This window comes from Loxodonta africana, chromosome 4, assembly GCF_030014295.1.
Source record: "Loxodonta africana isolate mLoxAfr1 chromosome 4, mLoxAfr1.hap2, whole genome shotgun sequence".
NCBI classification, from domain to species: domain Eukaryota; kingdom Metazoa; phylum Chordata; class Mammalia; order Proboscidea; family Elephantidae; genus Loxodonta; species Loxodonta africana.
In genome coordinates, this window is record NC_087345.1 from 143,779,780 (window position 1) to 143,806,185 (window position 26,406).

The 26,406-nt window shown below is 38.4% G+C and overlaps 1 protein-coding gene across 1 annotated transcript; it reads left to right on the top strand.

Moving 5' to 3' along the window:
• The first annotated feature begins 923 nt into the window (after nt 1-923).
• Nucleotides 924-13,614, top strand: NET1 (neuroepithelial cell transforming 1). Its single transcript, XM_003410599.4, has 10 exons — nt 924-1,197; nt 6,665-6,772; nt 7,184-7,351; nt 7,747-7,809; nt 8,280-8,376; nt 8,514-8,590; nt 9,318-9,575; nt 10,024-10,194; nt 11,174-11,360; nt 11,754-13,614. The coding sequence occupies exons 1-10, from the start codon at nt 1,105-1,107 to the stop codon at nt 12,158-12,160; spliced, it is 1,629 nt and encodes a 542-aa protein (XP_003410647.1). The 5' UTR covers nt 924-1,104; the 3' UTR covers nt 12,161-13,614.
• Nucleotides 13,615-26,406: the final 12,792 nt, after the last annotated feature.

Here is a 26,406-nt window from a genome sequence, read left to right on the forward strand (position 1 = left end):
TCCATAGAGAAACGGATTCAGACTAGAAATGTGGAAACTGTCACTAGTATATGACTTTGGGCAGGTAACTTCTCTGTGAGGCTCATTTCTTCCTGTGTAAAATGCAAGATAGTTTAAGTAAGTCTTTTGATTTCTATTAGGAATTTATCAAGATTGGTTAGTTCAGAATAAAGACCTCTGTTATATATTTTTAGAACAGAAATCACCTTTTATGTATTTTTATAACATCTAGTATACAGATATCAAATTTTAAAAACATACAGAAAAAATACCTACTATTAAGTCTAAGAAATACTGAACTTTATCCTCCAAAGTAACCCAGTTATGCTTTGCCCATAACCCTATGGGAGATTTACTTCAAGAATAGAGTAAACTTTATTTACCCTGCTGGTCTTACGAAAAAAGTGGGAACCATTTTCTAAGGGCAGGCAATTTTACAGTTGTGAATATGTTTGCAACTTATGTAAAATAAAAGCAAGTTGCCTGGGTGATTAGGTTTTTCTTTAGCCTATACAGTTACTTAACTCTGAATTCCTACTTTCTTGCTTGAAGTTGTCAATTGTGCATAATAAATTTCTTCCTAGGTGAAAGGGTTTTTATAGGAAAAGTATCCCTGCCTGTGACTAAAACTAGATGAGATAACCTAAACAAGCAATTAGTTCTCCATTGGGAATGCTTTCTAAATCAGGAAGAAAAGCTTCTGCCTTACATTAACCCAACTTCCTTTTCCCTTCTCCTCTTATTTTCTTACTATACAAATTCCAAACCTATCGATAAAGAGCTTTCTCTTCCACAGCGAAAACGGAGAAGCCTAGGTGTGCCACAGCTGTCAGTTAACTCGCGTCACGTGACCCCCTAGGTGCACGCCCACTAAGGCTAGTTCGCTGTTTTGGCCCCGCCTACAGAGCCTTGAGGTCTGTGTGCTTTTACCCCAGCTCTCAGAAGCTGTTAGTTCCACCACAAGGAAGAGACATGGGCAAATGGCTGCCAAGGGTGGGTGAGGACTCAAAAGAAAAGCCTGTGTGACTCAGTGGTGATCCGAGTCAGCAGAGCTGACGCGGATGTGGATCACTTGTAAAGATTTTAAGGAATACTCGGTAAAGCATGGTGGCGCATGATGAGATTGGAGGTCTCCTACCTATTAAAAGAACTATTCGAGTCCTAGATGTTAATAATCAGTCCTTCAGAGAACAAGAGGTAAGACTTTAAAATAAAAATTAGGCAAAAGGAATGTTTTCTAACTCCATGAAACTTTTAAGATTTTTAACAATTTATTAACAGTATAATTTTAAACTTTTGATCTAACAATTTAAGTATGGTTACTGAGTGTTAATATGTATGACTTTGATTATATCCAAGTTTGAGAAGTGTGCTTAGGAATTGTGGTATAGGTTTATTACATGGTATAGCTTGAGTGTACAGAAACTTCTATGCGAAAGGAAAAAGATTTTAAGTATATAAGCTGCTCAGTTTGGTTAAATTGGTCACTTTTCTGATGTTCTATATATATATATTTTTTTTAAAGTATATATATATATATATTTTTTTTTTTTATCGTATTTGCTTAGTCTTAGGAACTGCTTTATGGGGTAAGAAGAAAAATAAGAATCCCTTCCTTGTAAGTTCATGCTAGTGGATAAATTGCAACTAAAGTGCTATCTGACCTGGTGTGGGTTTTTGCTTTTTCTTTCCACATCTATTAAGTTCATTGTGTGCTGCTTTTGTTTTCTTCAGAAAGAAAGATACGTTAAAACATTTAAGCACATGATCATTATTTAAATACTTTGAAGTCATTATAGTTCTTAAAAATCTTGATGAACATTTATCAAAGTAAATCAAATGCTTTTTATACAATTTTAGGTAATCTTTACAGTTAATACTATACGGTATTGTATTAATTTATATACTGCAATGTATATTATGTGGTATATATCATCACTTACGTTAGAAACAGTGTTTCTGTATTCAGTCATCTATGTATCTATCTTGATTGTAGTGGTGGTTTGGTATATACCTACTCAAAACTTACCTAATCATACTTTAAATATGTGCAGTTTGTTGTATGTTAGTCATACCTGAATAAAACTGTTTGTCATATATGTACAACATATACTTTTTGGTAGCTAAAGTAGCTGCCATGTTTAGGAGGTACGCTTTTACTTGGCGTGGTTTGGCTTTGGTTATTGTTTTGTTTTTTGCTTACTTAGGTTTTGGTTTTCTTGATGTGTCTATATTAAGCAAATCAAGTACGGGGTCATCAGTGTAAATACTGAACCTGATAATCGTCTTTTGGCCCATCAAGAGGCAGTCTTTTTTGTTTGGTATTAGACATGGGCCATGTTTCTGGCACAGCTGTATTCAAAAGATTAAAAACACCAGAAATGTTGTCAGGTTTTTAGAACTGGTAACATAGCCTTAAAGAAATGACTTACTTGAATATTCCTATTACCCTTCTTACTAAGTAGAAAGGGAAGAAATCCTATCATAACTCATTTTTATTTTTTTAAAAATAGCCTTTATTTTCATTCTTCTTATTTTAAACTTCTTGCCAGGTACTAAGGAAAATTATTCATTTTGTAATCCAAAACAAATAAACTTAGACACGTACTGTCTTTTTTAAATGTCTTGATTTAATTGACTATAGAAAAACCTCCTAAAATAAGCCCTCTTAAGTGACATCATTATTAGAAGAAAAACCTTTTTACAAGATGCTGAAGTCATGGCAGAATTTTTTTGTGTTGTTGCATTGACATGAAGGGTACATTCCAATAAAAGATTTTACATTGATCCTAACAATTTACCGTATATAGATGTTCAAAAAATATTTTAAGGTATAAAATCTGAACAACAATTGGATTGTGTAATTAATTAGTTACCCGGTCTGAAGGCAGGATTTCTTATAATAATGTGTGTGATTGCCTAGCTAAACTAGATAGTCTGATTAAAAGTTAACCTAAATAATCAACATGAATTTGTTAAGGGTGTTGGGTTTATGTTTCCCTTCCAAGTAAACTTTAGCCCTGGTGAAAGGTTACCTACAGTAGAAAGTTTCTTGAGTATGTTGGTATTCTTTATTTTCAAAAACGTTCAGATTGTCCTTTAAGGAGAGGGTATAGTTTGAATATCCATAGCACTGTTTCCAGTGCTCCAAAATAAAAACAATAGAAACATTATATAATCTTTACTTTTGGTGGTGGTAGGACGAATATACCCCTGCTCTTTTATAACCTCTAACTATTGTACCTGCATTGTGTGTGTGTGTGTGTGTGTGTGTGTGTGCAGTTCTCTAAAAACAGTCTCTTAGAAATGTGTTTTGTGACAATGCAAATATTTAAGTTCTTAGTAACTAAAACAAGATAGTTAAAATAGTTCAGCTGGATTTCTGAAGAAAAACTATTTTTGGTTTTAGTTCACATGAACCAAATCCTACCCTGTATTTCAAAAGATTGGGAATTTTTATCCCAACCTTATAGGCAACCCGTGATTGCCTAATCTGTATCACTTTTCCACAAAAATTTTCTGTATAATTTTTTTTTCAGGTAGTATACATATCCTGAAATTTAGTAGTATACTGTGCTGTAATCCATATTCAGTACTATGCCTTTACATTTCCATCACACTTTTCAAGTTATTCATTAAAAGTGTTTATGCTTTTGAAATATTAACACTAACAGTTTGTATTGTTTCTGCCAAAAAATCTCCACATGTGCCATTTTAGTAAAGCAGGAAAGTTGCTATTGGATCACCAAAAGCAAGTTGGAAAAGTGGAAAGTCTTCCCCTTCCCCCACTGGTATTTCCTGATTTAATACCACACTTTCTTACCAAGCAAGACATTTTGAATTAGATGAACTTTTAAGAGTAACATATCCTTTCTGGAGAAATGAGATATGGGTGGGTTTTTAAAGGACTGTGGAAATATTTAACCACCAAATACTGCTTAGCATAATATCCTGCCACCCTAAAGAAACAACATAAACAAAATCCATATTAGTTTCAGAAACTTGCTTTGGATATATTTATATTTATTATCTCAATCCAAATTCTGTAGATTTCATTTTAAGTATCACATAATTTTGAGTTACCAAGAAATCAGTAATTATACAGTAACTGATCCAATAAAGATAAGAATTTTTTATCATTAATTTGATTTTATATAATAGATTTAAAAAAAAAAAAAAAACCCTTTCCTCCCAGCTGAACTAATTTTTCCTATCAAATTCACTGGGAGAGGCATCACTCCAAAGACTTTTAAACTGAAATTAAATATTTTGTGACTTACTGAGAAGTCAAATATGTTATGCTTTAAACCTTTGTTTCCAAAAAGAGGAACAGAACTTTCTGACAACTGCTTTGTTTGTAGTTAATGTTGGCATATCTTACTTTGTGAGGTAATTATATCTCCACTCAAACAAGACTGTTTGTACTGTCTTTACTAAATAGAAAGGAATGCCTTATGTTAGCCCTCCTGCACATGCATGCGTCACTTCAGTCTTGTACAGATGTATATTGTAAAGGCATTCACACATGTCCTTGGTCACCATGTGTGTCAGATTACTACATATTTTGAAGGTTTCTTTTTCAATTCATTTAATATTTGCACATTAAAAACTCGAAAACCAAACCTGTTGCCGTCAACTCCATTCCGACTCATGGGGACCCTATAGGACAGAGTAGAACTGCCCCATAGGGTTTCCAAGGAGCACCTGGTGGCTGACCTTTTGGTTAGCAGCCATAGCACTTAACCACTAGGCCACCAGGGTTTCCTTTTCCACGTTGAAAACCCATTGCCGTCGAGTTGATTCCAACTCATAGCAACCCTATAGGACAGAATAGAACTGCCCGATAGAGTTTCCAAGGAGCGCCGCCATTAGTGGCTTTATATTCAAGGTTTTACTTCGGTGTTAATTGTCTTTTTTGTCGGGGAGGGATGTCTAAAATGCTGCCTGTTAAGGTATTCGGAGTTCTGAGTTCATTTTGATTATCTAGCAAGTCTCCTTACTTTAGTGATTCATAATCCTTTCTAATATATACGTATATATTTAAGAGCTTTAATAAATCTAAGCTTTGCTACTTTGGCTATTTGAATCATTTTTTAAATTTCTTTCTTTCCAAAGACTTTTAACTCTTTCTGCCAGTTTATTCTTAAATTATTCCAGGGAAATCATTTGCACTCAGTTTTCTCATCAATCATTTAATGTCTAGTATTAAACATTTGATTATCTTTTATTTCCTTTAAAAAGTCAACTTTTTATGACTTTGACCATATCAAAGAATTTTTAGAAAAAAATTTTCTTCTATTATTTTTAAATGGTGATTTTTATATAATTTCAAAATATATACCCTTCTGAATTCTCATCAGAATTATTTCATCATGTATGCCACCATTGGAAACCCTGGTGGCATAGTGATTAAGAGCTATAGCTGTTAACCAAAAGGTCAGTAGTTGGAATTTACCAGGCACACCTTGGAAGCCGAATGGGGCAGTTCTGCTCTGTCCTAAAGGGTTGCTACGAGTCAAAATCGACTAGACTGCAATGGGTTTTTTTATGCCATGATTATCAAAGGCACCAAATACAAACAGATAATACTCTGTAGACATTATAAAGGACAAATCTGTTTTATGATCTGGCATTTGTAAGTTTTGAGGTCCTTGAATAAGTGATATTTGCTATACTATTATTTTTAAAGCAATACATGTAGAATAATAACTTTCTTCAGAATTTGTGTATCTTTTTCTTTTAAAGTTAATAAATACATGAGAGAGGATCAAATTATGAATTCCAGTGTTTAAGTACTAGAAATATCCCTAAGAAAGAATGTAGTAATAGCTAACTGTGTGCCAAGCACTGTTCTGAGCCCTTTAAACATATCTCATTTAATCTTCACAACAACTTCACAAGGGAAGTTTGATTATTAACCCTCCATTTTACAGATGAGAAAACTGAGGCCCAGGGTACTGCCTAGCAAGTGCTACAACCAAGATTTGAGTCCAGGCAGTCTGATTCCAGAAACTGAGTGTTCTCTTAACCACTGTATTCTGCCTTTGCTTGAACACCTCCCATGACAGGGGTCTCACTGCCTGCAAATCGGCCCATTCGAATGTGAGACATCTTTATTTTAAGCCATTCTCAAACTGAAGTATTTGAGAATGACATGATACAGTGTCTGGGGTTTGCTCTAAAATATTCCAGTAGAGGCAGAGATGAAACAAATTGTTATGCCAAAAACTGTTGACGCTGAATGATAAGTATGTGGGATTCATTATGCTACGCTTTACTTTTGTGTGTTTGAAATTTTTAATAATAAAAGTGTTTTAAGTTAATTTTCTATATTAAACTAAAACGTTTTATAGGATTTCAGAATCAAATTTCTTTGTTTTAATTTTAGCCTTTCTCCCGGCTAATGATAATATTTGTTATACTCTCACAGTGATAGTCAAACATTTGACTGATGTTCTACCATTTATTTTATAATAAATCATTGCTACTCAGTAGTGTTCTTACTATTTTAACAATGAAGAACAACATTCATTTTCAGAGTTCCGTGTTTCTGTATTTTATAATGTGCAGATATTGTTTGTCACAGGGCTTAACTTTGTCCAAACTTGTTTGAAGTCATCGAGCCTAAACACACATTTAGTATAACCTATTTTTGTCTTTACAGGAGCCAAGCAATAAAAGAGTCCGACCTCTAGCTCGGGTCACATCCTTGGCAAATTTAATCTCTCCTGTAAGAAATGGAGCAGTCAGGCGCTTTGGTCAAACAATACAGGTAAAAAAAAAAAAAAAAGGTTGGGGAGTAATGTGATGAAGGGGTTTTTTTATAGAAGCCTACACATTGTATTTTTCATTGAGCTATGTAAACAGATTTGCACTATTATTTTTAAACATAAGTTTTCTTTATGGAATATGCTGGTAAGGTATATTATTATCAGAACAATGTTTGTATAACTTGCACTTTATATCAGAGGATAGGCTTGGATAATTTTTATTCCCCAAAGGTAATTTTGGCTGATAAGTATTTTAGAACGATAGATTGGAACTTGGATAATTTTTTTTTAATGCATAGATAAAGTCTCAGAACTTTGTTTTTAATTTGACTCTCTTTGCTCTAAAAAAATGAAAAATTACTGTATCCTCCGAATCTTATTTTCTCATTTGTTTTCCTCTTTTTTTTTTAAAGTCATTTGCTCTTCGTGGTGACAACAGATCCCCGGCTTCTGCTCATAAGTCATATAGCAGATCAACAGTCCCAACACCTGCCAAAAGAAGAAATAGTGTTCTGTGGTCAGAAATGTTAGACGTCAGTATGAAGGAGTCTTTAACTACCAAAGAAATCAAACGTCAGGAGGTATGCTGGCATTCAATGTCAAGACCGTGTTTATTGGTTTACACTAAAAAAAACTTCCTGCTTTATAAACACATGTTTTGCTAGAAGAGCAGCAAACGAAAACCTGTGGTATAATTAGCTTGCATTTTTATATTTGAGCATAACACATGCTGAGCAACACGTTGTGATTGGTGGTCACAGGATAAACAATCTAATTGTGGTAAAATCCTAAACCATCTGGCAACCTCTTATTTGAGATCCATACGGAATTATAGTTTTCAGACTTAGTCACTTAAAAAATGCAGTGTTCAAAACATCAGTTAAATAATGTAAATACCAGTTGTATATAATTTTCCTTTCTCAAAGGAAGGAATGACTTACAATGTTTGCTAGGTTTTTTTTTTTTTTTTTTTTAGGCAATATATGAAATGTCCCGAGGTGAACAGGATTTAATTGAGGATCTCAAGCTTGCAAGAAAGGTCAGTGAATAAATTTGGCTTATCATATGCTGTGTTGTTAGTTGCCGCTGAGTCGACTGGGACTCATGGCGACACCGTGTGTGCAGAGTAGCACTGTTCCATAGGGCTTTCAAGAAGCAGACCGCCAGGGCCGTCTCTGCGGCACCTCTGGGTGGCTTATCATATGCTGTGGGTTTTTTTTTTTTTTTTTTTACATTTCACAAATGCTGAAGGTGTGTGTGTGTGTGTGTGTGTGTGTTTAGAAAATACTGGTGAATCTTTTTTTTTTCAGATGAAGTTTAGATTTCTTCTGTATGAGTGTTAGTAAGAGTCTGTTTGGGGATTAACATATACTTTAATTCTTTTATGGTGACGAACAGATTCCATGCTAGCTCTTACATAGTTAGTCATGTTTGCATCAAAGTATGGATCTGTCATCATGTTTTATTTGCTTGATCTTCTTGTATGACACATTTTTCCCTCCCTAATAGGCCTACCATGACCCCATGTTAAAGTTATCTATTATGTCAGAAGAGGAACTCACGCATATATTTGGTGATTTGGATGCTTATATACCTCTGCATGAAGGTTAGATATGCTATTTAATTTTCATTAGTATCTAGTAGTGGTAACATAAGTAATTTTAAATCTAAACTTCTAATTTAATGCTGAACTACTTTTTAAATAAACCCATTATTTGGTATTTCTGCTTTTTTACACTTCAGACTTATTGGCAAGAATAGGAGAGGCAACCAAGCCTGATGGAACAGTGGAACAGATTGGTCACATTCTTGTGAACTGGGTACGTAGAGAATTGTTTACTCCAGGTAGTTTTTTGCAAAATACGTCATACTTGGAATTTGTGATGAGTATCAGAGCAATTTGATCCGTTAACTGGATTCTATAAACACACAAGGCATTAAAACTAAACACAGCTCTAACAGTTATAAAAAAAAAAAAAAAGAGTTATAGTCTCTTTAAAAAAAAAAAACTTAGTTTGTGAGTGGTACAGTTTCATTTTATAAATATATTTCTCCCCCAGCAAAATTCCCACATTATATGGCATTAACTATCTATTTCATTCTTTCAGTTGACATTTGCTACGCTCTGTTCTAAGAGTTAGGGATTCAGTGTTGAAAGACAGACTCTGCTCTTAGTATTTATAATTTAGTGAGAGAAGGTCAGGTAAATAAACAAACAGTCTCAAGGTTAATGATGAATGGGATAAAGGAACACTCGGGTGTCCTGGGAATTCAGAAGATTAGCATCTAACTGAACTGCGTGGGGGAAGTAGAAGTCATAAGTTTTTAGCTGGGTTTAGCCAAATCAGTAAATTGGAAAAGGATGTTCTTTTGCTGGCCCAGAATATTCTCCTACTTAACATTATCACATGCATGAAGATTTTTCAGAGCTTCCTTTAAAACTTGCAAGACTCGCTGTGAGTTTTGTGCTTCAGGTTCACAGGCTTATTAATGGACCAAATCATAACAGGAACTTATCCTAATGTGTTTCTTTTTATTACTCTTCAGTTGCCAGGCCTGAATGCTTACAAAGTCTACTGTAGTAACCAGCTTGCAGCCAAAGCTCTTCTTGATCAAAAGAAACAAGATCCAAGAGTCCAAGACTTCCTCCAGCGGTGTCTTGAATCTCCTTTCAGTAGAAAACTAGATCTTTGGAGCTTCTTAGATATTCCTCGAAGCCGCCTAGTCAAATACCCTTTACTGATAAAAGAAGTTCTTAGACACACTCCAAAAGACCACCCTGACGTTCAGCTTCTAGAGGAAGCGGTAAGGAGTCCAATGAATGATTCTCATGTTTTTTCAAATTTATGTATTAGATTATCTTAGAAAGGTATAAAATGTTGTTCTGAAACCTTATGTACATTGAATCAGCATGGTAAAGGTTTTTGGTGGTTGTTCTAAGTACCCACTACATTAGTGCAGTGTGCACTAATCAATGTACTTGTGTTATAATTAACACATTTTATATTTTTATTTTAATCAAGAGATTGGGTCTTAATCTGGTCTCTTTCCACTGGCTACCTGTGTTACCTTGGGCAAATCGTGCAATTTTGTTGGGGTTGTTTTTTCATCTGAAAAGGGACAGACAACTGATTTCTAGAGTTCCTTCAAGCTTTAAAATTTTGTAATTTTAATGTGAAGTTTTTGCCCCTGTTGGCAAGAAGTAAATGTTAACATACTGAAGTTGCTCCATCGATTTTTTAACATTTTTTAGGTATTGATAATACAAGGAGTTCTCTCTGATATCAACTTGAAGAAAGGTGAGTCAGAATGCCAGTATTACATTGACAAACTGGAGTATCTGGATGAAAAGCAGAGGGATCCTAGAATTGAAGCCAGTAAAGTGTTGCTTTGCCATGGGGAACTAAAGAATAAAAATGGACATGTAAGTATATCGAATACTATTGTGAAGTAAGCTATTATTTTTTTCTCCCATGCTGTTTAAGTTCTTCCACATAAATTCTGAAGCAGGTTTGTAAAATAAATTAATCACATAGTAAAAAAGTTTACAATTTCTTTGTTACCAGATTTGATGAAGCAAACATTCAGTTTCTATAGTTATAGAATAAATGACTTATATGTCTCAGTGAAGAGTCAGTAATACTTTATTTTTTAGCTTTGAAGTATAAGTCAACTTGTTTGACTAGGGATCCTTTTCTAAATAAACTATTGGTTGCATAATGCCAAATAAAAAAGAACACCCTTCAACATTTTATTTTTGAAGAATTTACCTTCCTAGCAATGGAAGTAGTTTTTAGCACTGCTAAACAAACTTCTAAAGCAGATTGAGTGAAAGCAAACAGATTCTGAAATAATTACAAGAGTACCTGCTAGAATTATGGAATGGTATTTTTGTTCATTATGAGCTTTTCAAAAGCCTGATTTATATGGCTTGAGCTTATTTGGGAAAAGTTGAAATGTGACATCTCTGATTTCCATCATGAGGTCTAATTGTTCTATAAAGGCTTAAATATGTGTGGGACAAAATAGACCCATTAACGTTTTTACCAGTTTGCATTTTTTAATCCCTACTTTGTTAGAAAACTAGCATACAATACTGGTGTTTCAAGTCATGTTACTACTGATAGTCAAGTCTTTGTGGTGTGTAGTGTTTGTTTACTTAACTGGTGTTTAGTGTTACACATCAGTTTAAAGAAAAAAAGTTTATAGAGTCTGAGATTAGAAAAACTCTCCAAGGAGAACATGCATAGCCTTGCAATCACCATCTTTATGAGGTTATTTATAAGAGATATTAGTAAATAAATTTTTTGAAATTAATAATGTCAAGTTATTTTAACAGTATATCTCAATCACTTGAAATCACAAAGCTCTATATTAAAAAATTTTGTTTCTCATTTTTCCAGAAACTTTATATTTTCCTGTTTCAAGACATCTTGGTTTTGACTCGACCTGTTACACGAAATGAGCGTCACTCTTACCAGGTTTACCGGCAACCAATCCCGGTCCAGGAGCTGGTTCTAGAAGACCTGCAGGATGGAGATGTGAGAATGGGAGGATCCTTTCGAGGAGCTTTTAGCAATTCAGATAAAGGTAAAGATAAAAGCTTGAAGTAGTTTAAATAAACTTAAGCTTAGACCCAAAATGAATTTAATTTTAACCTTTAAGAATTCTGTGCCTTAAAAAAAAAGTAGAGAAAAATAGTATTTGACATGGAAAAAAAAGAACTCTATTGCTACACAAGTAATTAATCACAGAATGGGCTTCATTGCCCTTGTGCTTGTTATACTCATTGAGCTGTCAGGTACTTCACTCCTCTCACACCAGCAGCTGCATCTGATAAGTCATGTGTAGGCTCAATTTAATGTGTCTATTTTTTTTTACCTAGTAGACATTCATGTTCTATAAATACCAAGAACCATACTGAGATTGTATAACACTTCATCTAGAATAAACTTTTTTTCTCAATTTTTTTTATGTTTCCAGCTAAAAATATCTTTAGAGTTCGCTTCCAAGACCCCTCTCCAGGCCAGTCTCACACACTTCAAGCCAATGATGTGTTCCATAAGCAGCAGTGGTTCAATTGTATTCGAACCGCTATCGCCCCTTTCCAGCAGGCCACCAGTCCAACAGAGCTTAAGGATTTGCCAGAGCTCAGTGAAGAGTGTGAAGAGAACAACCTGTCTGCGTCAAATGTCAAAGCCCAGAGAAGGGTTTCAACAGTTTCTAGTGTTGTTCAAGTAGAAGTAGATGAAAATGCTTCAGAATATGGTTCTAGTGTGCAAACAGCAGAAGACACCAAGAGTGTAAAAGTACACCGAACACAGTCTGGATTCCGAAAAGCAAGGGACAAAGCCCAGTTAAGTGGCAAACGGAAAGAGACTTTGGTATAAAGAAAACTGTGTATTAACTGATGGAGAGACTGTTTATTTATAAATGTGTACAGTTGTTTTTTTTTTTCCTTGTAAGGCAAGCATGGGAACGTTGTAGGGTTTATACCAGTTTTAATATTTTCTATGTTTTTGATTGTTTTTTGTTTGTTTTTTAATGGCAGCTAAAGGTATACAAATTACTGTTAAATTGCAGCTTTTTTTTTTTTTTTAAGGTATAATTTTCTTGGTTTATTTAGTTCATGCAAGCCTGGTATCTTTAATCAAATGAAATATATATGAAATGGATTTTCTCCTAATTCTGGATTCATCATGACTTTCCGATACCAACCAATTGTGATATTTACAACATCTGCCCAAAATTAGAATTTTGGAAATACTGGAATTTTACCAGTGTTTCTTTGCATGCAGAATTTAAGTTGGAACACTGGTACATAAAATCTAAATGGAATATATATTTGTATTATTTCAAAATTTACACTGAAACATATCTTCCTTGGAAAACAAACCATAAAACTTTATAGGTTTTCCATTTTATCAACTGGAATGCTTTATATTAGTTTTTCACTGCACATTCCTCATTTTTCATTCATTTAACCTGCCAATTATTTAATTTTTTTTTTGTAAAGTAGCTTTTAGTATTTGCTTTTATTTTTTTACTTTGATGCCTTTTCAAATTGGCACGTCTTTAAAAGTATTCTTCCTTGATTTAAAATGTGTGTGTGTGTGTGTGTATATACATATATATATTTTTAAATCATATTAACTTTACCAAGTGAAACCAAGCCATACTGTTTTTGAGCCAATTAAGAAAATTGCAGTTGTTAAAAAGTAGCATTTTGGGGTGGTGAACACACATTGAATGTCTTAGTATGTTCTAGACTACTGAACAAAAACCACCGTAAGAACCAAGTTGAAAGTTTTAGCATGGCCGGAAAAGCAAGAGGGAAGGCAAAATGACTGGTAATAAGTTTTTTTAAGAGGGAAAAAGAGAGTAGTTGTGTCTTAAAGTAGAATGTCTGGTTGTGCCAGAATGTGAAAGATAGTAAAAGCTAAACTTGAGGGTGTGTAGTAAGTTGTAGAAGGCTTGAGGGGAAGTGAACTTTATTTGCCTTGGTTTGTAATACCTGCAGATAATGAGTTTGAAAAGAAACAAATGTTTTTTGAAAACTTTACAAAATTAGATCAATTTTGGTGGATGTATTCATAAGATGGAAAAAAGGCTGGTGAATTTTTTGCTCCAAAATGTTTCATGGGTGATATACTTTCTATTAAAATAGCAGTGAAATACCCTATGCCATAACAGGTTCATAACGGTGATCAGTTCAAGTAAAATGTTGACTATTATGTAAAATATATTTGGCCAGTGGAAATGAAAATTGGAAAAGATTGTAAATAGATCAAATGATTTCTTTGTATAAATGAATTGTACAATTAAAAAAAAGAACACACAATCATCCTAAAGATTTCTTGCCCTGTTATTTTGGGACCATTTGCAGGAGGGTGTTGGTATTGCAAAGGAGGTAATGGCAAGCTTCACTAAAGTTTACGAAAATCATAAATATTTAAACCTTTGAAAATCAGTGAGTAAGAATCAACAAGTCTTGTGAATCTTATTAAACATTTTAGGAATGCGGTAATCACATAGCAATTGTGTTGAAGACAACTATACATCTGGCCACTTTCTGGATATGATAGTAATGATAACAGCAATGCATTGTGATTGATTCATTTAATCTCACATTTCAATTTTGGAATCTCAGGTTTCTAATTTTGGAACTTCCAAATTCCAAATTATAGATTATACCAATGGTTGTGATCCACAAAGTCAGAAAGCAAGATTTCCAATCATTTGTAAAGGTGTTACATAGACTATCATACTTTCTAGAATTACCTTGATCAGCTTCTGAAGTTATAAGAGCAAGTGATAGTTCAAATGTTGTTGATGGAATGGTGTTTATTAAAACGCTGTGTCTTCCTTTGGCTCCCTCAAGGGAGAAAATAAGACCCAGAAACAGTAAATGTATGAAATGGCGCATTCTTCAGAAATAGCATCTATATTTGAGAGCATTTAATGATCTAGCCCAATAGTTTTCAAACCTGTTTGGCATGAGAATCATCAGGGGTGCTTTAAGAAAATAACAGTAATAACTCCTCCCTCCGCCCACCCACACACACACCCATCTCACCGAATGCAGTATCTTGGAGTGCAGAGGAGGACTGGCCATTTGTAAAACTCTCCCTCCTGGTAATTCAAATGCAGTGAGTTACTTGGATCACCATTTAACCCACTAAAACTGCCAGTAATCACTAATCTAGCCAATCACCTTTATGTAAATGACATGTAATTATGAATAACATTATTTACTATTTCCTAGTTTGCCTTAAACTCTTCAGGGTCTGAATTTCTTGAAGTAAGTCTGATTTTCTTGTGCAACTTCTTTCAAGGAGATGCTTATACTTCTTGAACAAAGGACAGACCTTACCTGAAAAGGTCTTTTTAAATTTAGTGCTCAATCTCAGGATGTGTGCACAAAAGGTGGCAAGGGAAACTAAGTCGTCTGAATTAACTAAAGCAGTTAGTGGGATGACACTGCCACCAAATCACTCTTTAGCATCTCTTAGGACTAGCAGTTCCTCAAATGACCCCAGAGATGTTTGGCTACCTTCATCTATTTTATTTTTAATGCTGTTCTCAGTATGCCAATCAGCACAATACTTTTTCAAAAGATATGCAATTTACATATATATAAACGGTACATGTATATATGTTAATTAGCAACAGCGGTAGAGAGAGAGTGAGCCCTGGCGGTGCAGTGATTAACAGGTCGGCTGCTAACTAAAATGGCGGCACTTCAGTTTCACCAGCTCCTCCTTGGTAACCTTATGGGGCAGTTCTGCTCTGTCCTGTAGGGTCGCTGTGAGCTGGAATTGACATGACGGCAATGGGTTTTGGGTTTTCATAGTGTTTCTATTATAGACAGATGTGCATACACATATACACGCACCAAACTTGGTGATGCCGTGGTTAAGAGTTCAGCTGTTAACCAAAAGGTTAACAGTTCAAATTCACCAGCCGCTCTTTGGAAACCCAATGGGGCAGTTCTGCTCTGTCCTATAAGGTCGCTATGAGTTGGAATCGACTTGATGGCAACAGGTTTTGTTATTTTTTTATAGTGTTTCTAATTAATTTTACAAACATCAGAAAATGTCTAGTTAGGCTTCCATCTATAAATCCCGATGAGTGAGATGCAGAAAGACCTAAAAAACAAACCAAACCAACCCTGTTGCCATCGAGTTGATTCTGACTCATAGTAACCCCATAGAACGAGTAGAACTGCCCCATAGGGTTTCCAAGGAGCAGCTTGGTGGATTCAAACTGCCAACCTTTTGTTTGGCAGCTGAGCTCTTAACCACTGTGCCACCAGGTCTCCTATTGAAGTCTAGTGGTACTTAAATCTTACTGGCAGCATGAGCACTTTTGGAACTCTAATGAAAGCCATGGATCCTTCTCTCCAGAAAAATGTGTGCATATACATACACATTCACACAAATTCAAGGATATTCTCCAAAACTATCTGGGCTCCAAGTCAAGATTTGCTCAAGTCTGTCCTAACCAGGACTGTTCGTTGTTGTTAAGTGCCACGGAATGCTTCCAACTCATAGCGACCCTATGTACGATAGAACAAAACACTGCCAGATCCTGTGCCATCCTCACAATCGCTGTTACACTTTTTTGCATTGTTATGCATTGTTGCAGCTACTGTGTCAGTCCGCTCATTGAGGGTCTTCCCTTTTTTTGGTGACCCTCTAGTTACCAAGCATGATGTCCTCCAGGGACTGGTCCTTCCTGATAACATGCCCAAAGTACATGAGACCAAGTCTCACCATCCTCGCTTCCAAGGAGCTTTCTGGCTGTACTTCTTCCAAGACAGATTTGTTTGTTCCTCTGGCAGTCCAAGAATATTCAATATTCTTTGCCAACACCATAATTCAAAGGCATCAATTCTTCTTCCGTCTTCCTTATTCAAGTCTTGTGAATCTTTGTTTAGGGATTACTAATTTGCTGGAGAAGAAGGATTCACTTTTTTCCCTGTGGATTCTCAAAGCACTAGTATCACATTTGTTTTATAGTTTGAAAATTATGTTCCACTCTTCCAGTCAGCCTTCTAAGTCACACCTGTGACACATTTAATTGTTCCCAATATAATTTTCTTCAGGATAGTATAAAAATATCAAGTATGCTTTTTATAAAGTACTGTAATTTTGGTAGCACACATTACTAGCTTCAAAATAATTCCCCTTTCTATGCCCTTTCTCTCCAGAAATAGCCCTCCTCTCTGTATTCCCAGAAGATGGGCTACTTACGACAGTTATGACAGTGGACTTGAATATTGCTTTCCTTAAGCATGAAATTAAAGAATAGGCTTTAAGCATGAAATAACAGTTAAGTAACTGTAGATTAACAGGTTTCTCAATGAATGATGTATGGAGTTAAAAGTACTTAAGACAATTGTAGCATCAATTAAGATAATTACTACAGTGGATTGAAACATATCAAGTATGTTTAAATCCGTAGCTTTATAATGATTCTTTAAAAAGCTTTTTGGTGTATACCAGGAGCCAACTTATTACTTTGAATGTAGTAAAGGGAAAGAATTCTATCCTTTCCTCTACAAACTATACCTCAGGGTAACCAATAGCTAATGAAGGGAAGATTCGGTTTAGAGCAGTAGCTAGCTAATAAATAAGAAAAGACAGAATATCACCATTTTGTATCCCCCAATGAATTATGAATGTAGATGTCAATCATTTAACAAAGACACAGAGCAAAGACAACAAGACCCCAAGTGCCTCCTGATGAAAGTACACACCACCACCTACTAAGTCTTGCCAAGAAATTAAACCTGAATCTGATCTGCAGGAAATGATAAGACACGCAACATAATTTCTTCAACGAAATACAAATTGCAAGAAAACTAGAGAGAGAGAGATGAAGGGGGAACCTATAATTTAAAAGATACATCAGATAATTGCAATGCATGGACCTTATTTGGATTCTGAGTCAAACTTTTTAAATAAGACAATAAATACCCAGTACTGACTGGGTTGGAAACCCCTGTGCCGTAGTGGTTAAGAACTAAGGCTGCTTAACCAAAAGGTCCGCAGCTGGAATCCACTAGGCGCTCCTTGGGAACTGTATGGGGCAGTTCTCTGCCCTGTAAGGTTGCTATGAGTTGGAATTGACTCGACAGCAACAGGTTTGGTTTTTTTTTTTTTTTTTGGTTATTGACTGGGTAGAGGAGCCCTGGTGGCACAGTGGCACAGTGGTTAAGCGCCGGGCTTCTAATCAATTTACAGCCTTGGAAACCCTATGGGGCAGTTCTACTCTGTCTATAGGGTTACTGTGAGTCATAATCGACTCGATGGCAATGGGCTTGGTTTTGGTTTTTATTGACTGGGTAACTGAAGCCAAGTAGTTATTATATTTTTAAGTATAATGATATAATTAGAGTCCTTTTAGAGACATACTGGAACATTTATGGATAAAATTGTATGATGTCTGGAATTTGCTTCAAAATTATGGAGGTAGAGGAATGATAGGGGATAAAAATGAAACAAGGTTGGCCATAATTGGGAATTGCTGGAGCTGGATTAGATACATGGAAATTATTATACTACTCTCTTTGTATACATTTGAAATTTTTCCTTAAAAAGGAAAAGAACTTACAGAATTCCAGGTATCCAGTAAGCTTCCATCTCTTCAACCTCTTAACCCCCTCCCATTTCAAAATAAAGGCAGAATGTTGATCAAATACAGCTGCTTTTGTTATCTACCATCTCACACAGAAACTCGTCTTTTGCGGGGGGGGGGGGGCGGGGAGGAGGGAAAGGGAGGTGGCGGTTTCCCTGACTTAGATAACAGGAGGTTTAGCCTGGGCTTTTCACACCGGCTTCTGAAAGTATACCTCCGAGCTCTCTGATCTGCAGAGAGACCCTTAAGGTTACTGAACAGTCAAGTCCCAGCCCTCAAATTAGGGAATTGGCCCTCCTAAACTAGAAAGTTAAGGCTTACCCAGAAATTCTCTCTCCCGCCCTGTCTTCCTCCTCTAACAGTGGGCTCCTCTGGAAGCTTCAGAGAGACCCTTTGCCCTCAGATTTAGCTAGTGCTTAGGAGTCATGTGCTTTCAGTTAGACTTAACCTATGTGATAAGGTGGCCCTCTAAATCCCTTTACACAGCTAGCCACTAATAAAACTCTGCCTCTAGTTTGAGATTCAGATCGAATGATTGTGCTGCCTGATCCCACCCCCCACCCCACCCTGCCATGCACAAACATTTCTACTCCAGCTCCTGCCCTCCCTCAACTCTGATGTATGGAGCCACCTCCAGGTTTCCCTCCTGAACACAAGCCACTCCTAGGGGTCTCTGTCTTGCCTCTCCCCACTCTACCCAATTTCAAATACAAGCACCCTTTGCACTCTCGTAGTCCTGCAAACACTCTGCTAAATCAGCCCTGCCCCAGGGGCAAGACCAGTTGCTCCCAGCTCTTCAACCACGAATACTCATCATCCCAGGATTCTCCCCCAGGCTACCACCACTCAGGGATTAGCCTCATAAACCTCTGCCCCTCCTGTGGAAGACCTTGTCCATCTCCCTGACCTCAAACATCTTCAGCCATGGGATTGCACTACTGCCCAGTCATTCCAACTCACATTCTGCACTATAACTCCCCAGCTTCCTCTAAGAAATGTTGACTAAATCTGTGATGCCTCCCATCCCCAGTGCCCTACACCTTCCGAAGTTAATTCTCTTCCTCAGTTTCAATCTCCAAGCAGATATGCCTCCTTGCTTCTTGAAACACATTTTCCTCCAAACTTATGTGCCAGCGCCTTCTTCTGGTCCTCCTCCTACTTCCCTCATCTCATCTTTGCTGGACCCTCTTCATCTTCCAGACCTCTAAATGTCGGAAGACCACAGGGCTCAGTCCCCAGACCCCTTCTTTTATGTTCCATGGAAATCTTATCCATCCCTATGGCCTTAATATCACAGATACATGACAGCTCCCAAATTTTATCTCTGGTCCTGATCACTCCCCTGAGCTCCAAGCTCATAATCCAGCAACATATCTGACATGCCCACATGAAATCTAATATATCTCCCACTTCACATAACCCAGGAAAACTATTGCTCTTTCCATTCCACACCCTCTCCTCTCTCAGTCTTCCACCATCTCAGCAAATAATACCACCATCCATCCATCCTTGTTTCCTCTAATTTACTCACACCCCGTGGCCGTTCTGTCTATAAGGCGTGTCATCCCTACCTCCCCAATATATTCAGAATTCTTCTTCTTCCTATCATTTTCTTTGTTCCAACCTTAGAATCTTTGTATTACCTGCAATAATACCTGCTATAAGCTCTTGTCTGAAGAACAGCAACAGGCTGCTTATCTGACCCCCCACCCCGCCGCCCCCAACCTCCCCCTCACCGCTTTTCAATCCTTCTTCCAGATAGCAACCAGAATGATCTTTCCAAGCAAAAAAGAGACCGTGATAAGAAACATCAATTCAGTAAAAAGTTGGAGCTTTAAAAGCGATTTTTTTCTGAAGCTAAAAATAATACATCTTCATTGTGGAAGTTTTAGAAAATCCAAGAATGTATAAAAAAATAATTACCCAGAGAAAGATGCACCATTAAGTATATACTTCCTTCAAGTCATATCCATGAAGGCCAAAACTGGAATAATATTATACATATTCTATAAAAACCAAATTTAAATGCTTAGCAAAGTCATCTAGGCTGTCCCTCTGAGTGTCTGAGTCATAGCCCCTCACTCTCAGGGACAACTATTTAGAAATATTTTGCATCCAGAGGATGAGGACCTCCTCAGGATTTAACCCCAGGCCTAGCCTGACCTGTGCAGAGAGCAGCCTGTACCTCTAACCCCTGAAGAGTCAGGATCTAAAGGTGGGGTGGGGGTGGCGGGGGGGGGCAGCAATTTCCTAAATCACGGTCTCAACAGCAAGGCCCCAGTCTAGGTGAGGTTGGGAGGAAGGGAGTATAAACCTGCTCTGAGCTTCTTTTAATGCTTGGGTTTCTGACATGGTCTGTGACTTAGGTCTATGACTATAACTAGACTGTTTTCAGCTAACCTGGTGCCAGGCATCCGGGGGACAGATTTCCATTGCCTTTGCATCTCCCTGTTCTCTTCCCTGCCTCTGGTGGGAGGAGAAAGCAGGCCACTTCTACTGGAGTCAGAAGCAGGAGCCTCTCCTCCATCTACCTCGAAGCTGGCCCCAGAGCTGTTGCTCCAGGCCTCCCCCGCCAGAAGGCTTGAGCAATGAGATCGTGAAGGACCAGGATGCACCTCTTTGGCTGAATGTATTCTCTCCTTTTAGGATCTGTCCTCTGCAGTTAAAACTACAACTGTCAGTTGAACGTGACTTGAGAAGTTGGCATCGGGCCTCCCTCTACTGGAAACTGCTTCAGGGCTGGAAAACTGTCTGTTATCTGACATCACTTACCGTTGCCAAACATCAAACATAAAACTTGGCCATCCTCTACCCTGGCAGACTCCTTTCCAGCCCCCAACACGCTCCAGCCCTCGGGGCCCCAACGAGTTTCTATCTTCGGTGATTTCTAGGTGTGAGCTCAGCCCTCGGCTCCCCACCCAATTGTCCAGAGAAACATGTGGATTCTGTGATGATGGGGGAGGGAGAGGGAAAGAGATATGAACAAGTGGTGAGAGACTGTGGGAGAGAGAGAAGAAGGAAAGAAAGAGTGGGCAGGAGGCATCCTAGGGACTGACTCTTCAGATGAAGGAGAACAAGATGTAGGGTGGGACGTAGCCTTCATTTTTTCTTTCTCTGTTTTCTATCAGGTTTCAGATGCACATGTTAAGTGCTTTTCTATGCATGGGACAGAGGAAGGGAGTTAAGCACAAAGTTTCTTCCCCGAAGGAATACATAATCTAAGACAGACTACAATAAAGCAGACCACAGGACAAACTTTGAACAGGCTTGCAAACTTAATGTATAAATAAATAGATAGCATATTATTTTTGCATAGCATCAAAGGTAAATGTGTATTTTACTGGGTGGCAGATTCAGCTGAAAACTCGAAACAGCCTTTAAACTCCCCTGGTATGGGCAGGCCTGTGAGCCACACATGTCTCTTTCAGACCTATGCATGCTGAACCCAGTCTGTAGAGTGCTTTTCCAAAACTAAGGAACATGACACATAGACCTGTAAATACACTCTCACGCACACTCTGAGAGCAGCTGGGGAGGGGTTCCTAAAACCATTCAATTATGTTTGCCTACAGAGATGGAGCATGAAACAGTCCTTTCCAGAAACTGAAAATACTTGCGTGGTTCTCTGCTGTTCTAAAGTTACATCCGGGTCCTGGAGGGCTGAGTCTCTGAAGAACTTTCTAATGAGTTTCCTTGTTTTATTGCAGTGACAGACAAACAAGTGCAGGTGTTAGTATCCACCTGCTTAGTAGAACTTTTTCACAGGACAGGAAAATTTCCATTGGTTTTGGAAGGTTCTAGAGTCAGAGCACCTTAGAAAAATGACATCTTTACTCTGGCAATGCCCAGCATCTTGAGTTCCCCTGATGAGCTACTGTTGCCCCTGCCTGGAAAGCTATTGCTCCCCTTTCACTCCTCCCTCTTTCTGATGACCTCCATCTCATCCTCCAAGACTCAGCTAAGCATCACCTTTTTAGGCAGCCTTCCCTGACTCTGGGTTCCCACACACCCCACCCATGTGTCTACCACTGCCTCCGTGACACTTAACACCTTCCAGTTTGTATGTCATCTTCTCTGGTCTATCTATACGTGCATATTGGACTTTGTATTTCTAAAACCTACCACTTCGCCTGGCACAAAGAATATTCTCAAAGCTTGTTTGCTAAATGAACTATAAAAAACAAGTTATTTCAGCTCTGTATTAGTAATGGCACTGGGAATAAGCTAGTGAAAGACTCATAGACTTTTAGACTTGAGAGGGCCCTAGAGTAGTCAGCCTTCAAGATGGTCCCCAGCCTCACCTCTTAGTATTCGCACAGCTTGGCAGTCCCCTCCCACATCCCACAATGTATCAGGGTTCATCTTCATGACCAGAAGAATATAGTGGAAGTAACAATGTGTAACAACCAAAGCTAGACATAAAAGATATTGCTATTTCTGCCTTGGATCGCCTACTCTGGAAGAGCCCGCTGCCATGTTGCAAGGACATAAGGAAGAGAAACTAAGGCTTCCTGCCAACAGTCAGCACAACTTGCCAGACATGTGAGTAAACCATGTTGGAAGTGTGGATCCTTCAGCCCCAAGTCAAGGCTTCAGATGAATGCAGCCCCACCCAACTGACTTCTTAACTGAAATCTCATGAAAGAAGCTGTGGGACAAAGAATTAAGTTTGGCCTTTTGTATCCAGTTTCTGCAAACAGCCCAAGCAATTAAGGTGCTTTGTCTTCCTAAAATAGCCAGGCAAGTAGGGGCCACACTGGCCCACACCTGGCAAACTAACTTAAGGGAGGGAGAGGGCGTGTTACAGTCATGCATATTCTGATTGAACTGATGGTAATCATGCATGAGGTTCATCTTGCATATTCATTGAGGTCCCAATGACTGGGGAACTCTGGACCTTGGAGCTCTCTTTGGGGCCTTCTGGATTGATAAGAATATACAGGGGTGGGAGAAAGTGGTGCATCCCTGGGGACAATGGAGTCCCTGTGCTGGGAACTCCCTAGATCTTGCCTGATGTGTCTCTTTGCTTTCTCTTTTCTGGTTATAATAAATGGGTAAGTATAAGTATAGGTAATAGTCTCTGTGAAGCCAAAAGGTCAGCAGTTTGAATCCACCAGCTGTTCTTGGAAACCCTGTGAGGTAATTCTACTCTGTCCTGTAGGGTCGCTATGAGTCAGAATCGATTTGGGGGCAACAAGTTTGGTTTCTGGTTTTATAGGGAATTAACAGACCTGGAGCCCTAGTGGTGCAGTGGTTAAAAGCTCAGCTGCTAACCAAAAGGTAAGCAGTTCAAATCTACCGGCTGCTCCTCAGAAAATCTATGGGGCAGTTCTACTCTGTTGGAATCAACTCCACAGCAATGCATTTGGGTTTTTGTTGTTGTTGTTGTTTGTTACAAGAGGCAATGAGCCAGCGAGGGTAGCAGTACAGAATCAGTTGTATAGAGCCCTAAGTGATAGGAAAAGATTGGCAGTCTATGAAGAAGCATAGAGTTCTTCTAGCTTGTGACCTAGCCCCCAGGGGTCTAGAGAAAGAGATGGGTGGCTAGTCTGAAGTGCAGGGAGTTTTCTAGACTCCTGAACCTATGGCTGGTCCCCAGTGACCCAGCCCCAGGTGGCCAGGAATGTCTTGACCTAACTCTTAGAAATAACTCTGGGTGGTTAGGGTGAAAGAAGAAGAGCCACAGAAGTGCCTGGCAACGAGAATCTTGGAGATGTGGGAAGTTGAACCTTGGACTCATTTTCTGGTGGGAATTAGATTCATGCTGACCCTTGCTTGCCACGTGGTTAGTGATGAAGGTGGGGTTTGCCCACCTTGCGCCTTCAGCAGCACAGTTGGTAGCGTAGCAGATGCTCAGGTAGAACTACTCAGCTAATTTGCTCCCAGAGAAATTGTGAGATAATAAATGTTTGCTGTTTTAAGCCACTAAATTTTTACATAGTTTGTTGTGCAGCAATAGATAACTAATACAAGTCCTAAAAGCTGGGCTTGGTTGCAGCGATAGGGCAGAATCACAGGAGGCAGAAGGCCAGCAAAAGTTTTTCAGTGTCCTAGAATTTGGATCAAACCAAAGGGAACAAATAACTAAATTTCAGGAAGAGATAGCAAGTCTCCTGAGGCACAAAATCAAGAAGTAGGTCACACACTTATCAGGCATTGCTTGAGATCTGAGGCCTGCCTCCCTCTGTCCCTGAACCCCGCATCCCACTGGACACAGCAAATAAACTGACCTTGATGCTCAGTCTTTCTCAATCTCTCCTCATTTGACGGTGGAAAAGTGGTCCTAGAGAGGGAGCTGACTTACGCTAGGGAAAAATAACTCAAAATGAAATCTACTCTCAACCCAGAAAATCTCTCCACAAAAATAAGAAGAGACAGAAAAGCTTCATTATTGTATAAGCCTTAAACCAGAAGGTGATGTATCTGAAGACATTGCGAAGACAAATCTTATCCTTTATATTCTTTATGTAGCTGAGTGGATACAACTCATTACATTCATGTTTAAGATAATATTGCTAATTTTTCAGTATCTTTATGGCAGGATACATAAAGTTATGCTAATCTCCTTCCAGGAACCTGAGAGATAAGGGTGTGTGCTTTCTGGATTACATTTCAAAAGAGGTGGCTCCCAGGTCCTTGAGAAAACATCCTTAATTTACAGATCTTTCAGAAAGACAAAGATTCTACCTTTACAAGTTATCTAAAGTGAATTCAGAAAGCACAGGGAAGAAGGGGAGCCTCTTTCAACAGGGAGAATTAAAACCTCTTCTTTTTCAAGCTGGAAGGATTCCTGGTGGTATAGTGGTTAAGTGTTTGTCTGCTAACCAAAAGGTTGGTGGTGCAAACCCACCAGCCGACCCATGGGAGAAAGATGTGGCAGTCTGCTTCTGTAAAGATTTACAGCCTTAGAAACCCTATTATGGAGGCACTTCTACCTTGCCATACAGGCTCTGAGGTCCTTATGAGTCGGAATCGACCTGGGAGTGGGTTTTTTTTTTTTTTTTTTCAAGCTAGGAACCCTGGTGGTACAGTGATTAAGCACTAGGCTGCTAACTGAAAGGCTGGTGATCCAAACCCACCAGCCACTCCGCAGAAGAAAGATATGACAGTCTGCTTCCATAAAGATTTACCGCCTTGGAAACCCTATGGGGCAGTTCTTCTCTGCCCTATAGGATCGCTATGAGTTCGGCCCCACGGCAACAGGTTTGGTTTTCTCTTTTTGATTATTTTCAAGCCATATTTTTCCCTACACTTATTGATGGTCATACAGCAGGTTAGTGGCTATAGAACTGAGAACTGAACCCAGTTCCTCTGGCTCCCAGCTCATTGTGCTTCCCTGCCCCACACAGACGAGACAACAACGGTCCCTCTTTTCCTTCCTCCCTCCCTCTCACTTTGTCCTCTTCTCTCTCTTTTTCCTCCTCTTCCACCACCTCTCACACAGGGAATGTCTGATCATCTCAATCCTTCATGGCATAACAATGAAAGATTTGTCAAGCACATGAACATTTTGGTTCAAAAACACAACCAATAAGAATTATCATTTCTCGTAGTAACCATTATCTTCCATAAGCCTCATCACTATTATTTGTAAAGTCCTGGAAAACACTATAAACTCAGGCAGGCCTCAGCTTCAGCCGTTTTCTTCCCATCCTTGGCTCTGCTGGCACTAAGAGGGGTCTCGAGTATGCCCCAGCCTACATATTCACCACCTTGGACAAACAGCCAGTCCTTGGACATACGTGTGTGAATGGCAGCGATCAGTTCACAGTTAGAAGCAAAAGCAGCGAAGAGGCCTGCACAGGCCCTCAAAGTGGACTTGAGGCCATTTAGGCATGGATTTCTAATAGGAATATTATTTAGAAGTGGGTATAGGGGCTCTGGCTGTCATGCACCCTTGGTCCTGGCCTTGAGAAGAAGGAGATGAGAGAGGGGCACAATGGTCTTGATTTAGGAAATAATATTGGCGCCATTATTCCCTATCATTGAGCATGGAGAGTGTGACCCAGCTGGAGTTGGACTCACAAGAGCTCAACAAGTCTCACAGGAACACATCAACTGGGCCCTAAGATATAAAGACAATAGATAGAATAATCTTGGAAAATATCTTTTAGGGAACCTTTCATGTAAGCCAGAACACAAAAGACTTTCCACTCTTATCTTTTTCTATTCACATTTAGTGAATAGAAATTCATTGGACCAATGAAGACCCTCCTGACTGTCGTTAATGAAACCTGTAACAACGAAGGTTAAGAAAGACAATTCAAAATATAGGATGACAGTTTCTAGCCAATCTGTGAAAAGGTGAAGCTTTCAATGGTTTTGCCCATTTGTAATGTTAATATATACTGATGACTCTGTAACCTTCCTGGGACTCGGGCAGACTTGGCTGTGGCAGCCTGCTTCTCTGTTTTCTCACTTCTGTCTATTCTGTAATACTCTCTGGACTTGGACAGACATGGCTGTGACAGCATGCTTGTCCGTTTTCCCATTC

What these genes read in the sequence shown, in the direction of transcription:
- NET1 (XM_003410599.4), top strand. Translation starts at nt 1,105, where the DNA reads ATGGTGGCGCATGATGAGATTGGAGGTCTCCTACCTATTAAAAGAACT. An exon ending in TAAAGAATAAAAATGGACAT is followed by an intron (nt 10,195 to 11,173) that starts GTAAGTATATCG and finishes TCATTTTTCCAG; the next exon opens with AAACTTTATATTTTCCTGTT. An exon ending in TTTTAGCAATTCAGATAAAG is followed by an intron (nt 11,361 to 11,753) that starts GTAAAGATAAAA and finishes TTATGTTTCCAG; the next exon opens with CTAAAAATATCTTTAGAGTT.